Source organism: Neovison vison, chromosome 1, assembly GCF_020171115.1.
Source record: "Neovison vison isolate M4711 chromosome 1, ASM_NN_V1, whole genome shotgun sequence".
In the NCBI taxonomy this organism is placed as follows: Eukaryota; Metazoa; Chordata; class Mammalia; order Carnivora; family Mustelidae; genus Neogale; species Neogale vison.
The window spans coordinates 85,749,622-85,766,257 of NC_058091.1; the positions used below are offsets into that span (position 1 = coordinate 85,749,622).

Below are 16,636 nucleotides of genomic sequence, written 5' to 3' on the forward strand. Positions count from 1 at the left end.
TGTGGGCAATTTTGGATGAAGAGTATCAGAAGGAGCCTTGCCGTAGGGGCAGGTGACTGCCTTTTCCTCTTGTGTGGTGGGTGTGGGTCATTTATAAGCCTGCTTACCTCAAGCTGTCAGAATTAGAACCAGTGGGTGGACCTTTTTATTGTAGACTATTTCGTTAGAGACCATGTTTTTACATTTTTCCTGCTGCTTCTGATCAACTAAATTGTGCGGATTTAAATTTGAGGCAAATTAAGAGATTGGGGTCCTTTCAAAAAAAAGTATCAGTTTCCTGGTGAAGATATAAAAGGGTGAAGGATAACAGTGAAACAGGCCCTGATTCACCCGTTGCTTTTCTTATCTGAAAATGTAAATGTGTTGTTGGGGATTAGTTGATTCAGTCCTCACTGGGAAACAATTGTACAACTCAGCATAAAGATGATTTTTATCTTTGAGGGTTGTTAGTGATAGTCGCCTGTCACTGAGGCAGGCCTGTGGTTTCCCAGCGTCGGCTGCCGAAAATCAGCTTTTTGGGGGTTACTGGTGATGGACAACTGGGGCGATGGGTTGACCACAAGTTGACAGACACCTCATGCTGTCATCACGTGATTCCCTCCCATCCACACACACCTGCCTACCCCCTTCCCAGTGTACAGTAGGTGTCTCTGTTCAGGGGCATTTCTGAAACATTATGGAGATTCTTTACCTATTCAGCCGTGGCTGGGTCAGAGTCCCTGGCTTCTGTCCGTGGTGGATGGGAAGCTTTGTTCTGTATGAGTCCTCCAAGCCCAAACAAATACTTTGGGAAGAAATAAGTTGGTCTGGGTCTGGCAGGAGACTGGTAAGGGAGACCTTGGAGCACCACTGGGGGGGGGGGGAATCACTTAACACTTGCGCTCTCTGCTGATGGGTTGTATTGATCCGGGGCTAGACATTATCGTTTGTCTCTGTTAATTAGAATTTAATTACCTGCTGTGTAGAATCTGGTACCTGCTACTCTTAACAATAGGATAAGTACTTTGCAACAACTATAACCATGCTAGGGGGAAGTATTATTGACCCCACTTTATAGATGAGAAAACGGAGATTCAAACAGGTTAAGTACTTGCCCAAGTCTGCATAGCCACTAAATGGTGAAGCTGTAATCTGACCTTATGTTCTTTCCCTGACATCAGGGTTATTTCTCTCCAAAGCAACATAGGGTGGGCTAGAAGTAAGGGGAATGGTCATTCTCAGGAAAGTTGCAGAAGTTCATGGGACCAGCGATCAGGAGGCCATCGGTTTGGCATCTCCTTGAGGGGGGAAAAGGGCAGAAGGAGAAGGGGATCCGTCTCGGCTGATGGGTGTCAGGACCTGAAACAAAAGTAGCCTCCAATAGCACCTAGCCCGCTTGGGCATCTCAGAGAGAACTGTTTAGGCCCTGGAAGTGGTGTTGCTAACAGGGCCAGGAAAAGCAGTAGGAAGTGGAGGTGAGCAGCGAGGGGCTGGAGGAGATCCCATTGCCCCTTGCAGAGGCGACTGGCCCTGGAGGCTGTATTGAGTAAGTAGAGTCAGAATGAGCAGATACAGCGCCAGGAAGCTGGGAACGAACACCCTCTTTCTTCTTGTGCATCCTCTCTCAAGCGGCGAGGCTGGAGGAGACCAGCTGGGGGCGGGGTGGGTCGTGCCCAGGTACCCATGCAGTGGGGGTGGGGGGTGTGGTGCTCCAAGGGCGGAGACCAGATTCTTTGGGAGCGGTCAATGTCGGGGAGCCACTGCAGTCTTCAGGAGAGAGAAGACATTTCAGAATTCCTCCTCTTAGTGTCCCAAGGCGACAAAACTGTAACTGAGTTCCCGAGCATCGGTTTCGCTCTTCATTGGCACCCCGCCTGGATCCTGTATGCTGAATTGTTTGCGTGGTGTGGGCTTTGGGGCAGTTATTTAACCTCCTTGGGCCTGCGTAAAGAACAAGGATAATGCAGCTAAAAGCACAATCCTTGATCTTCTTCATAGGACCTGCTCCGGTCGCATTTGCCACTGGCTTTTAATGCTGACCGTGGCTTTGAAACTTGGTTACAAACCCAGTCTCAGTAATCCAGACTGCTTATTGCTGAGGGCAGAGTGGGACTCACCAATCGGCTGTTTTTGTAACTGGTTTTGTCAGGACTGGGGCTTCTGGGAGTGCCTTTTAATGACCGAAAACTGGCGTCTTTTCCCATGCTTCTGAGAGAACAGGTATCAGACACCAGCTCTTGGAGAGATGTGTATGTGTGTGTGTGTGTGTGTGTGTGTTACCTTAGCTACCATACAGTACATCATTAGTTTTTTTTTTTTCGATTTTTTTTCCAATTTATTTATTTTCAGAAAAACAGTATTCATTATTTTTTCACCACACCCAGTGCTCCATGCAAGCCGTGCCCTCTATAATACCCACCACCTGGTACCCCAACCTCCCACTCCTCCGCCACTTCAAACCCCTCAGATTGTTTTTCAGAGTCCATAGTCTCTCATGGTTCACCACCCCTTCCAATTTACCCAAAAGCACATACCCTCCCCAATGTCCATAACCCTACCCCCCTTCTCCCAACCCCCCTCCCCCCAGCAACCCACAGTTTGTTTCGTGAGATTAAGAGTCACTTATGGTTTGTCTCCCTCCCTATCCCATCTTGTTTCATGGATTCTTCTCCTACCCACTTAAGCCCCCATGTTGCATCACTACTTCCTCATATAAGGGAGATCATATGATAGCTGTCTTTCTCCGCTTGACTTATTTCGCTAAGCATGATATGCTCTAGTTCCATCCATGTTGTCGCAAATGGCAAGATTTCGTTTCTTTTGATGGCTGCATAGTATTCCATTGTGTATATATACCACATCTTCTTTATCCATTCATCTGTTGATGGACATCTAGGTTCTTTCCATAGTTTTGATGTCGTGTTCCATGATTCATTGTTTGCATATAACATCCAGTGCTTATCACAACACGTGCCCTCCTTAATACCCATCACCGGGTTGCCCCATCCCACTACCCCCCTCCCCTCTGAAACCTTCAGATTGTTTCCCAGAGTCCATAGACTCTCATGGTTCTTCTGTCCCTCTGATCCCCCCCTCCTTCAGATTTCCCTCCTTTCCCCTAATATCCTCGATGTTAGTCCTTATGTTCCACATCTGAGGGAAACCATATGACAATTGTCTTTCTCTTCTTGACTTGTGTCACTTAGCATAATCCCCTCTAGTTCCATCCATGTCGATGCAAATGGTGGGTATTCATCCTTTCTGGTGGCTGCGTAATATTCCATTGCACTATTGGTTATTTATCCCGAAGATATGATGTAGTGAAAAGAAGGGACACATGCACCCCAATGTTCATAGCAGCAAAATCCATGATAGCCAAACTGTGGAAGGAACTGAGACACCCTTCAACAGATGAATGGACGAAGAAGGTGTGGGTCATATATCCAATGGAAACTTCTTTTATTCTTAGGTTTAAGGTCTCAAGGCAGGGAATCATTAAGAAAATAAAAATTTCTCTTTTCTTATCTATTGCTATTTTAAGTAAAGGTCAACATTTAGAGGTTTGGTTATCAGAATGGTCTGTATCTTCTTAACCAAGAGAGCACTTGACAATATCGGGAGACATTTTCATTATCATGAGTTGGTGACAAGGGTGCTGTTGGCATCTAGTCGGTAGAGGCAAGAGATGCTGCTAACAGTCCTACAGTGTGCAGGACTGCTCCCCCAAAGTCATCTGGTGCCAAATGCCAATCGTATTGGAAGATTGTAAACCCCTGGTCTGTGTTTGTTCCTGCCTGATCATTTGGTGTAATTGACCCACAGTCTTAATTTCAGTGAGTAATATAGAAAAGCAATGGAAAACCTGAGAGGGATTAGTAATAGCCATGTTCTTTGAGTCATCGATTCTGAAAAATAAATAAATAAATAAATAAACAAGCAAACTGTGTGGTTATGTTTGAAAAACTGTCTGCCTATGAAGAATGACCCCCTAAGTTTACTCAGAATTCTCTCCAGTATATCCCAAGTGCATGTGGTCCTATGGCTTGCTAATTGGCTTATTTATTTTAGATATCTCGTAATGAGAAGGGTTGGAAAAGCTGGTTTGATAAAGATGCTCCAGAGGAAGAAATTATCCCTGATGGGTATAATGATTCACTGGATACCTGCCGCAAACTTTTACTTATCAGGTAAGAATAGGTATTATCAGACCTAGAAACATCACTCATCATATTGTCAAATTACAGATCTTACCTCTGTGAGCTTACTTCACTGTGACCCAGTGGTTATTGTAAATGTGTGTGCTTCCAAATTGCCATTTGGGATGGCAATTCCTTGTGTTCTTTGACAAGCAAATACAATGGTGATGGTGGCGGGGAATGTATTAGTGATAGTGCTTTGAGCAAAAAACATGAACAATATGCCTTTGTTATGTCCTCTGTTCATCATTTACCACTGAGTGAATTATTTATTGTTCAATTCACTTCTTAAAAAAAAATATATGACAGAGTTGCCAGGCAATTAGTCGATAAGCTGAAATTCAATTTTACCTGACAAAAAAAGCCAAGAACTGCCTATTGAAAAATATAAATGCTGTCTTGGCTATTAAAAGTGGAAACAAATTCTGAAATTGATGTTAAGGAAGAAAATTCTTCTGTTTCTTTTCTTTTCCTTCCTATTTTTCATATTTTATATATATATAGGAACTCAAAGAAGGCTTCTATACTGGAATGTAGGGGTGTGTGTGTGTGTGTGTGTGTGTGTGTGTGTGAGAGAGAGATTGAAGGGCGAGACGGGAGGGTGGAATGGGAGATGTATGGGACCACCAAAAGAACAACAAAAAGATGTAGGATTATGTTGGAGTAGTTTTTGTTTTCCTTATATTATGCACCTGAGCTTGCTTTTCTTAGAACAAGTTGTTTCCTGGATGTTGTCTACTCTTTGAGGGTCATCAGAGTGGTCAGCCGTGGTGACCTCATGATGTACAAAATATGAAAGGGTTACTTTTTCTTTAAAGATTTATTTATTTATGCACTCTCAGAGAGAGAGTGCATGAGCAGGAGGGGCAGAGGGAGAGAGAGAATCTCAAGCAGATGCCATGCCAAGCGTGGAGTCTGATGTGGGACTCGACCTCACAACCCTAAGATCATGACCTGAGCTGAAACCAACAGTCAGATGCTTAACTGACTGAGCCACCCAGGTGCCCCAGGGCTACTTGTTTTTATTGGAATAGATGTATCTATCTTTTAACCATCATTTAAAAATTGAAACTGTGTCAAATGAATAGCATGATCTACGAACAAATAAGCATCCATAGAGCTTGTCTGTGATCTAAAATACCAAATATCAAATGATATTTATTTGAACTGTTGCTGTGTATAGAACCTACTACAGTGTGAGCTATACAGATGGTATTGAATACATGTTTGCTGGTCAACCTCCTTCTGAGAACTTTGACACTTTAATTCTCTCCCTGAATGCTGCAGAGCTCCCGGGTGGGCGGCAGTTTGGCCCTCAGAGCTGGCAGAGGGCACCTCTCCTTGTGTCCCTGTTGAGTCCCCACACCTGATGTGGGTCTGATGTATAGTAGGCACATGGTAAATATTTATCAAAGAGTGAGTGTGCTCCTGTGGATTAGTCTGAATGAGGAATTGCTTACCTGAATTTGATAGCTTCAGTGACTACAGATAATCAGTGATGTGATTTTTAAAAAATATTTATTTACATTTAGAGAGAGAGCATGTGCATGGGAGCAAGGTTGGGGGGTGCAGGGAGAGAGAGAACCTCAATGCAGGGCTTGCCCTCACAACCCTGAGATCATGACCTGAGCTGACATCAAGAGTCAGATGCTTAACCAACTGAGTCACTCAGGCACACCATCACTGATGTGATTTAAAAAAGTAACTGAAAGTAATTCAGATTAAGTAAAAAACAAAAACAACAACAAAAAAACCCCCACACTAAGAGCTTCCAAGTAATTGATGCTTCTGAAAATGAGATGATTAGATCAGCTAACTTCTAAGTTTCCTTCCCTATTGGCAACAGACCCTGTTGTTACCAGCTCTGCCCTATTTTTTGCCAGTGCCTCATACCAAAACCAAATGACTAAATTTGTATTCATCCAGGGATGGAAAACCTTCCGATCCTTCTTTCACAGACCTGCGAAAGGGAGGATTACCTTTTTGTTCTTTGCTAATTAAATATGTTCTTTACATGCTTAGAATTAAATAGAACAAAAAATGAACACACTGAATTTTTTTCTCTAACTTGTATTCATTTCTAGGTCCTGGTGCCCAGATCGTACTGTTTTTCAAGCAAGAAAATATATTGCAGATTCTTTGGAGGAGAAGTACACAGAACCAGTTATCTTGAACCTGGAGAAAACTTGGGAAGAAAGTGACACACGGACACCTTTGATATGCTTCCTGTCCATGGGATCTGATCCCACAATTCAAATTGATGCCTTGGCCAAGAAACTGAAGCTGGGTATGATCAGAAATCTTTGCAATTCAGCAAAACTTTTATATTTTAGTCTCAAACCTTACCTTTCATAATTTTTTAACTGATTCTTAGAAGTATATCTAAGTTAGATATAGTTTATCTGTATATATAGTTAGAAAAAATATTAAATTCTTTCCTCCCCTTTTAGATTTCCTAGAGTGTGGGTATGATACAGATACCTTTGTGCAGAGAGGAACACACTTACGTTATTATTATTTTTTTTTTAAGTTTGAGCAGAGGAACATACCATATAGATAGTAGGCTAGCAAGAATGAACATACAGGGGTATTGCCATGTCTATATAAAATTATAGAAAAAAGTCTATTAAGTCACAAATTAGAAAATTTTAACACTGTTACGACACACAGTAATTAGGGATTTATTTATTCTTTTTTTCATGCAACTTTCTTTTCTAATTTAAATTCAATTAGCTACTATATCATCATTAGTTTTTGATATAGAGTTCAATTCATTAGTTGCATAGAACATCCACTGCTCATCACATCACATGCCCTAATGCCCATCACTCAGTTCCCACTTCACCCCACCCACCTCCCTTTCCACAACCCTCAGTTTGTTTCCCAGAGTTAAGAGTCTTTCATGGTTTTTCTCCCTCTCTGATTTTTTCCCATTCAGTTTCCCTCCCTTTCCCTATGATCCTCTGTGCCATTTCTTAGATACCATATATAAGTGAAACTATATGATAATTGTCTTTCTCTGATTAACTTTGTTCACTTAACATAATCCTCTCCATTTCCATCCATGTCGATATAAATGGTAGATACTCATCCTTTCTGATGGCTGAGTAATAGTCCATTGAGGGATTTATTCATTCAATAACCCTACAGGCTATTGTACAGACAGCAAGTTAGATTCAAGAAGTACGGAGATGAATACAACATAGCCAGGGAAGACAGCATATAATTGTGATAGGGCTGTAGGAATTACATAGACACACCTGACTACAAGATTCAGAGCTACTCAGACTGCAAGGGGTGCAGGGGGAAGGTATCACAGTGATGATATTTTGAGTAGGATCTAAAAAATAGATACAATTTCACCAGGTGGGATGGTAGGAGGTAGAAGGAAAGTTGCTCTAGGGGGAGAAGGTAGGGCAAGGAGTTAGAAACATGTAAGTGGTGAGAGTAGTTACTGAGTCAGTAAGACCAGAGGACAAGGACCCATATGATGCAGAGCACATCTTCTTAAGATTGAGGCACTCTTTTATAGGTTGGATGTTTGTAGGAGGGCTGTTTACCTGCTCTTCATACTCTGTACATCAGAATGTGTTTGGAATTGCCATTTGGTATCTTTTAGATTCTGATCTCTATAACTATACCCTACTGGGTTAACTCGTTTATGTCCTCATAAAGATTATAAAAGTGATTGGTTATGAATAACTAAACCTACCCTATGAAATAAAACTTACCTTGAGTTCATTATTATGTTAACATAACATGATATAAAATCAATTTCTGTCCTCTCTGAGTATTCACCATGTATCCTGCATGAAGAAATTACTATAAACCATTAGCTTAGGGTAGCATGTCTGTGTTCATTCCCTCTTTGTTCATCTTGACCTTGCTCTGTTGTCACTACACCCTTTTATGTTCCATATGGATCCATGTTTGAATGGTCACTTTCTTCGGTCTGAACGCTGATACCCAATATAAAGAACTCCCAGGCTCTAATAGCAACTGTTCCTGATTAACCACCTTTAGTGTAGGCTATGTTGCTCTCGTGTTTATGGCAACATGCCAGTCTTCTTCATTGGCTTAAGAGTAGTGATACCTCTCTTGCAGCCCTGTAGTTTGCAAATCTCCCTCAGATGTATTCCTCTTTGGATCTTTGTCCCATTGCTTTGTCCAGCTGCCCCCCTTCTTTCTGCTTATGGGTTTCTTTTTTCTATCTTACTATGAACCAATCTCCATGTGACAGAACTCTTGGTCTCTGGTGGCTCATGAGCTACACTGCTTATATGTTCAGTAAGTTCAGCATTCTCAAGGAAAGTCCACTTACTCTCTTGGTCCCAAGTCCAAAGGAAACTTCAAAGGAAGAAATTAATTGGTTTTGCTTTGGTCAAGTGCTACTTTATGGACTAATCAATGAACTGTTGCTGCAGAGATAGGTTCGCAGTAGAAACCACATGCATGGAGCTAGAGTGGGGTCATTTCTTAGAAGGGGGGGATATTGTTCCTAGAAGATGGGTGTTTTTCCAACTAGAGATACAATGTCAGATGTTACCTCAAAAATGGTGCTGTTGTCTAGGACAAGGGTTTAGGAACAGAATTTAAAAATTCAAGGTCTCCATTGGGAGAAATTATAACCATAATATTAAATGCAGTTGTCCTATTACCTTTAGTATTATTACATGTTATCATACTACTTTGCTTGACAATTTGGTGACTTTAATTTCTTGCCTGACTTTAGTTTTTCCAACAATTGTTCCGGTTTCTGTTGATTAGGATGCTAAAATAGAGTAAGATCTAAAACAGATGCTAAAATACAGTAGGATCCTAAAACAGAGTAGATCTGATCCTGAAGGACCCAATGAATTTGAGAAACAACTCTTTGCTGAATAATTTTTAAGAATGCTAGAAATTCTCATGCTCTTCACCACTTTGGATTAAAAATCCCAAAAATAGCTGTGAAAATGAAACTATTATATAGGCAAAATAACATATTAATCTAGTCTCTACCACAAATATTTTATTTGAGAAACTGGATAATAGATAATCATAGAATTCTCAAGGTGAATAGGTTGGAAATCTTGAAATTCAACTACCTTATTTTATAGCTGGGGAAACTAAGGTCTGAAGAGCAGGTCAGACAGCTAGCTGGGGACAGATCTTAAGGGGGACAGATCAGATCAGGCCTTATCCCAGGGCTTTCAAATTTCACTACAATGGTGTGCTCTTTCCTTCCATCTCACTGACTTCATTGGATGAATTAACCAGTTACCAGGCAGCCATTTGAAGGATGGGCCCAAGTCAAATATATTTTTGTAAGAAAAGAAAAACGTCTCACTATGGTTATTGTCAGGTGCCTGTCAGACTCTGCAGTGAGAGATTCAGAGCAGATAAATTCTTCCCAGAAGTACTGGGTACCTGGGAAAGAGGGAGAAAAGACAGATGACTTTAGCATGAGAACCCTTCCAGAGCCTGGATAAAGGGGCAGGGGTCCCAGAGGAAGGATGAGTTTGAAAATAGAATCCAAACACAAATGAAAGAGAACAAGTAAAAAACAAACCCACAAATATACAGGAGAAGGAATGAGAAAATGGGTATAAAAACATATTAAATGAAAAAATATAAATAATAGTGTATAGTTATGGTAATAACCTTTAAAATATCATTATAACTGACAAGTTTGTAGAAAAAGACAAATTGAACAAATTTTCCCAGAAAAGGTAGAAAAACCTGAATACACCAGTAATCGAGATGAGAAAAATTAGAAGTTTTTAAATTATGACCTCAGCAAAGACCCTGGGGTTGGATGACATTTTTAGTAAATCCTTTAAAAATTTTACATGTTTTATTCCATTTTAGAACAAAGAAAAAGAAGATATATTTTCCTCTTTATTTTAAGGGGATAGCATTATCTTGATATAAACAGACAAGATAGTAACTTTATAAAAGAAAAAACTACAGATTGACCCTACTTGTCAATATAAATGTAAGGATCTTAACTAAAAATGCAACCAAGAAGAAATCATTATAATATTAAAAGAAATAACATGCAAAAAAAGTAATAATTTACCTTGACCAAAGTAGAAATGCATGGGCGAATATAGGAAGGATACAGTATTAAGAAATATCATCACAACAATAAGTAAAAGGCTTTTCTTTAGGCTGTCATATTATTACTTTGATAAATGCTAAAAAGACATTTTATAAAAATTTAGCATTTGTATTTGACTTTAAAGAAGTTGAAACAGAACATTTTTTAATATGATAGTGAAGATGAACTTCAGACATCAACATTTTACTTACTGGTAAACAATTAGACACATTAAAGTCAGAAATAAGATAAAGATGTCTGCTATCACCCTATTATTTGTCATTGTTGTGGAAGAGGTAGCTAATGTATTGTAAGAACCATATATAAAAGATATAACTACTGGGAAGAAGGGACAAAAATCATCATTACTCTCAAGCAGTGTAATTTTCTAACTAAAAACACAAAAGAATCAACTGAAAAACTATTAGATTTAACGGGACAGTTTGGTAAGGAGGCTGGTCACAAAATAAATATATAAAAAAATTAATGGCACATTCTTGTAGAATAAAATGTAAAAATCCCCTTCACTATAGAAATAAAAATAAAACTAAGAAATAATTTTTAAAATACCTATTAGAAGAAAACTATAAAACTTTCTTAGAGGCATAAAAGTAGGATAGAATAAGTGGAGAGTTAAACCACATTCCCAGTGTAAAGACTCAGTATTGTAAAGATGTCAATAGTCTCTAAATTAATCTATAAATTGAATGCAAGTCTAATTGAAATTCCAACTATATTTTCTGTTCTAACTGGATAGTAGAGGGATCTTAGATCATCTAGAACAGTAAGTGAACAACCAAGAAAGCTTTGAAAAGGAAAAAGAATAATGGAGGGCAAGCACCACCAGATTTGTAAACCCTTATCAAATGGCAATATTTTAACCAGTATGGAACTGGCTCAGAGTAGATAAACAGATCAATGAAGCAAAAGAAAAGACCTCAAATTAGGCTCTACTATCTATAATAGCTGAGTCTATGATAAGATTCACATTTCAAATCAATGGAAGAAAAATGGATTAGTTAATAAACATTGTTGGGATAGCCGATTAACTTTAGGGAAAAGTAAGAATTTTATCTCACTTTAAACTCCAAAGTAAATTCTAGATTAATTAAGGCATAAAAGAAAAAAAGAATATATTGATATGATTGCGATAGCTAAGATTTTCTTAATCGTAATACCAGAATCCAAAACCAAGGCAGATAGTCTGACTGGGTGAAGTTTTGAAACTTCCATATGTCAAAGCACCATTAATAAAGCACAGAAGAGGATAACTATGTGGACTGGGAATGACAGCATTCCATTTCAGCTAGAGACACTGGTTCCACTTGAGCCTATTACAATTCCTGATTCTCCCAAGCAGTGCTCTTTTATCCTCAGTCAGGCACCCTTGCAAAGTTTCTCTCTGTGACCTTGAGTTCATGAATAATCCCTAATATTGCATCATACAAACCCTCACAGAATCTCTGCCCATTAACCACACAGCGCCATTTAAATGGCGTGTATCCTGACAACTTCTTCTGTGGTTCCTGACATACTTCCCTCCTACCCCATAAATTTCTCCAGTCCCTTGTAACCTGTTACAGCAGTTCCCAGGCTAGGCTCATTATTTACCCCACCACAGTGGCCCACTTTACTGAGGATCCAAGCTCATCCAGGAGAGCAGGGCAAAGCATTTACTGCTTCACAGTGCCTCCACTGACTTCCTTTCTCAGTGCTGAGGTGGCACCTTTAAAACTTGAAGAAATCAGGTCTACAAAAGTTAGTGTAAAAGTTAATTTCCAGGTCAACTAATCTTCAACAAAGCAGAAAAGAATATCTAATGGAAAAAAGACTATCTCTTGAACAAATGGTGTTGGGAAAATTGGACAGCCACATGTGTAGATGAATGAAACTGGACCATACACAAAAACTCAAACTGGACCATACACAAAAACTCTTGCACCATACACAGAAACTAAAAAATGATTGAAAGATCTAAATGTGAGACAGGAATCCATCAAAATCCAAGAGGAGAACACAGGCAGCAACCTCTTTGACCTCAGCTGCAGCAACTTCTTGCTAGACCATCTCCAAAGGCAAGGGAAACAAAGGCAAAAATGAACTATTCGTACTTCATTAGGATAAAAAGTTTTTGCACAGCAAAGGAAATAGGCAACAAAACCAAAAGGCAACCTACAGAATGGGAGAAGATATTTACAAATGACATGTCTGGTTAGTATCCAAAACCTATAAAGAATTTCCCAAACTCAACATCCTAAAAACCAAAAAATTCATTCACAAAATGAGCAGAAGACATGAAGAGGTACTTCTCCAAAGAAGACATACTTCATACATGAAAAGATGCTCAACATCACACATCATCTGGGAAATACAAATCAAAACCATGATAAGATGCCACGTCACACCTGTCAGAATGGCTAAAATTAACAACTCAGGAAACAAGAGATGTTGATGAGGATGCAGAGAAAGGGGAACCCTCTTACACTGTTGATGGGAGTGCAAACTGGAGCAGCCACTCTGGAAAACAGTATGGAGGTTCCTCAAAATGTTAAAAATAGAATGACTCTATGACCTAGCAATTGTACTACTGGGTATTTATCCAAAGGATACAAAAATAGTGATTCGAAGGAGCCCATGCACCCCAGTGTTTATAGCAGCAATGTCCACAGTAGCAAAACTATGGAAAGAGTCCAGATGTCCATCAACAGATGAATGGATAAAGAAGATTTAGTGTGTATGTATCTACAATGGAATATTACTCAGCCATCAAAAAGAAGAAATTTCGCCATTTGCAATGATGTGGATGGAACTAGAGGGCATTATGATAAGTGGAATAAGTCAGAGAAGAACAAATGCCATATGATTTTACTTACATGTGGAATTTTAGAAGCAAAACAGGTGAGCATAGGTGAAGGGAAGGAAAAACAAAAGAAAATGAAAGTAGAGGAGGCAAACCAGAAGAGACTCTTCAACTATAGGAAACAAACTGAGGGTTGCTGGAGGGTGGGGAGATGGGAGGATGGGGTAACTGGGTGGTGGGCATTAAGGAAAGTCCGTGATGTGATGAGCGCTGAGTGTTCTATGCAACTGATAAACCACAAAATCCTACCTCTGTAATTAATAGTACAGTATATGTTAACTAAGTTGAATTTAAATAAAAAAAATTTTTAAAGTTAATTTCCAGTTCCAGTTTCACAAACATGATTCATAGACTACTTCATTTAGTAAGTTCTTACTGCATAGCACAAGTGGGTTCTGTGCCTGGGACAACAGATTCACTAAAGAGCCTAAATACTGTATTCTCCCCCAGACTGTAATCCCACTTCCAATCTTGTGGCGGCCTCCACTTTCTCTTCACACCTCAGTTCCAAGGTGGTGATCTAGTCTAAGCAGTAGTTACCCCTGAATGTAGCCCTCCTGGAGCCGAATGGCCTTGAGTCCTATCTCAGAAAATGGACAGCCATGCAAACAAAACCAAAATGGACAGAAAGCACTGTAAGCCTGACATCTTAAAGGAATAAAAACCCAATTCCATTTTCACGGAAACGTTTGTGAAACCACCAAAGAGAGATTCTAATCAAAACACATGGCAAAACTAAAAAAGTCCTCTTTCCCTATAAATACCTGTGAGAGCATTGTCACTGCCTCTCCCACTGTCAGCCTTTCTCCTCCTTACCTCCAAACACCCCCAGACTCCCCAGCCACACACACTTTGTGTGGCTTTCCATGTGGTGCCTCCAGTTTCCGCCCCACCCATTTCTCTCATCAGTACAACCAAAGGCCACACACCTGTTTGAATCACAAGAGGCCTTCTTAGAAGCCATGGAGTGAGGGTGGCTGTGACCATTCAGAAATGAATTTTTTGTCCCAATCCTGTTACAAAATTATGTTTCATCATAGTGATCTTTCTCCTATGTTACAGAATGCAGAACTATCTCAATGGGGCAAGGACAAGAGGTACACGCTCGAAAGCTGATTCAGATGTCCATGCAGCAGGTAGGTAACAAGGCTAGCTAGTGGCAGGGCATCCTTCTTCCTATGAGCCCTCTGGCCATCAGGTCTATCTCAGACTGCCACAGTGGTGGCTAAAGCATTCTGCCTGGGATGGTCCATCACAGTTTTCCATTTTTTTAAAAATATATGTGTAGTCAGCCTTTGATTACCAATACATTTTAAACCTTAAGCTGGTTGCTCCTGACATCCCCACGGAAAGCTTGTTTTATTTTCCATAGTATAAACTCTAGCTTATTTTCACTAAATTCTTTTTTCTTTTTTTAGTGTCAGGCAGACAGACTCCCTGGTCCTAAGAATGTAGCTCTAGCTGGAATTTTGCAATTCATGTTAATAGATAGTGCTTAAGAAGCGACAGACCAGCACAGTTAAATTTCTATTTTCAGTTAAAGCCGGGCTTCTTTTTTTTTCATTAATGGGTAGTTTCAAACAAAAAACAAATATTTGAGGATGTTGTGTTTAAATATTGATAATAGTTTTTATTGAAAATTGCAAGCTGAATGGAATGCTGAGAAATGTTTTCCATCACACCTAATAAATACACAGAACATTAATTTTCTAGGGATGCATGGTAGATAGCAATTCCAGCTGTGATAAGAAATCACACTACTTATAAAAATAAAGGAAGATCTCAGTTTATGTTTAAGTGTTTGATCTCATAAGGTCTGAAGCAACTTTGGTGCCGCTTTTCCTTGGGAATTAATGACTAGAGAGGGTTAATGAGCTAAATCTCTGCTTGGTCCATCAGATTTTCAAGTTAGTCATTAATTCTCAAGTGCCTGAAGCCTTTTTCTTTGCCACTTAATTATATTTAATAATATATTGTATCTAATTTATATATATCAAGGCAGTTACATATAATTATTTTTACTTGGATCAAATGATTCCCTCCACTGAGTGATTTGACAGATTAACTCTGGACCTTAAATAATTTCTTCAGTTTCCATGAATGAGAAACTTTTAAATTTCAATACTGCATTCACACTAACCTTCTTTGGAATATGAGCTTTTATAAGTTCCATGTTCTCTTTCTCAAGGTGGGGTAAGTATTGATAATAATGACATTATGAGAGAAAAAACCCAACAGCCCAGGAACAGGTACAGCCACTTGGCCACATTATGGACCCCAGAGGGAGGATGAAACTCACATTATTGAACAAAATGGGGAATGAGAGAGAAACTGGATCCATTATGGCACCAGCTGACTCAACTTTGAGGTCCTTCCTCCTCCGCACACCCCAGCTGTTTAGGTCAAACTGTACCCTTTGCTGTTTAAGCCAGTCTGAGATGTAGTTTCTCCCACAGTAGAAGGCATATACATAATACATGTATTTACTGCACTCAGGGTTTTGTAGCTCTATTGATCTGATCTCGTTAATATAAAGGTATCAAAATGTTGTCAGTTAAGAAACTCATAGAGCAGTGGTGGTTCTGTGACTTATATATTGCTAACGATAGTTTTTTCGAGTATTAAAATAGTGCTTAATAAGTTGTGTGGTTTTGGAACTGTATGGGAAGAGTGATGAGAAAGATTAAGGCTTAGTATTCTTGTAGCCCAAGTCACCACATGTATGGTGTCCAACTTTCAGGACCTAATATGCAGCTCTCTTTGTGACTATGGATGATATGGTTTGGGGGTGAGTCCGTTTGGATTCATTTTAGGATGAGTTTTTACAAATTCCAAAATACCCGTTCCCACCATTAGATGGTGCACACAGTATATTTACACAAGACTTCAAGTTTTAATTTCTGTTTCCTTCTGAATCAGAGATGGCAGAGTACAATTGTTTTGAACCCACTTGATTCCAGTCTTAACCAGTAGCAGAAGAAATGTTCATATTGACATATAATCATTTCATTAAAAACAGGTGCTCATGTATTTACATGCCCTACATAGAGTGTTGTCTTTTTTTTTAATTATACATTTTGTTTTCTTAACATCATGGCAAAAAAGTTATAAGAAATTAATACAAAAACATTTTTGAATACAGGGTGGCTGGGTATTACTGCAAAATTGTCACCTTGGCCTAGAATTCATGGAAGAATTGCTAGAGACGTTAATTACCACCGAAGCCAATGATGACTCTTTCCGAGTGTGGATAACTACTGAGCCCCACAATCGATTTCCAATTACGCTGCTTCAGGTTTGTTCCTGTGACATAGTGTCTTTTCCTTAAGAGTGATTTGAATGAAGATGGCATAGTGGCATTCCTGAAAGATGAAAACATGCCAGGCCTTTCAATCCAGCAGAGTCTCCAAGACCCTATACTCTTAACTGTCTAGTTAAGTCAAGATAAGATCTTGACTATAATCATCCATATTATATAGCAAATATTTCCGCACAAGAGTTATAAGACTCAGTTCTAAT

The 16,636-nt window shown here is 39.3% G+C and overlaps 1 protein-coding gene across 1 annotated transcript in view; it reads left to right on the forward strand.

Annotated features, from left to right (window-relative positions):
• Nucleotides 1-16,636, forward strand: part of DNAH8 (dynein axonemal heavy chain 8) — a 336,143-nt gene that overhangs the window by 251,979 nt on the left and 67,528 nt on the right. The window contains exons 80-83 of the mRNA XM_044250418.1: nucleotides 4,048-4,166; nucleotides 6,260-6,462; nucleotides 14,180-14,253; nucleotides 16,260-16,412. Of these exons, the coding sequence (XP_044106353.1) occupies nucleotides 4,048-4,166; nucleotides 6,260-6,462; nucleotides 14,180-14,253; nucleotides 16,260-16,412 (549 nt within the window). The remainder of the gene's footprint in view (nucleotides 1-4,047; nucleotides 4,167-6,259; nucleotides 6,463-14,179; nucleotides 14,254-16,259; nucleotides 16,413-16,636) is intronic.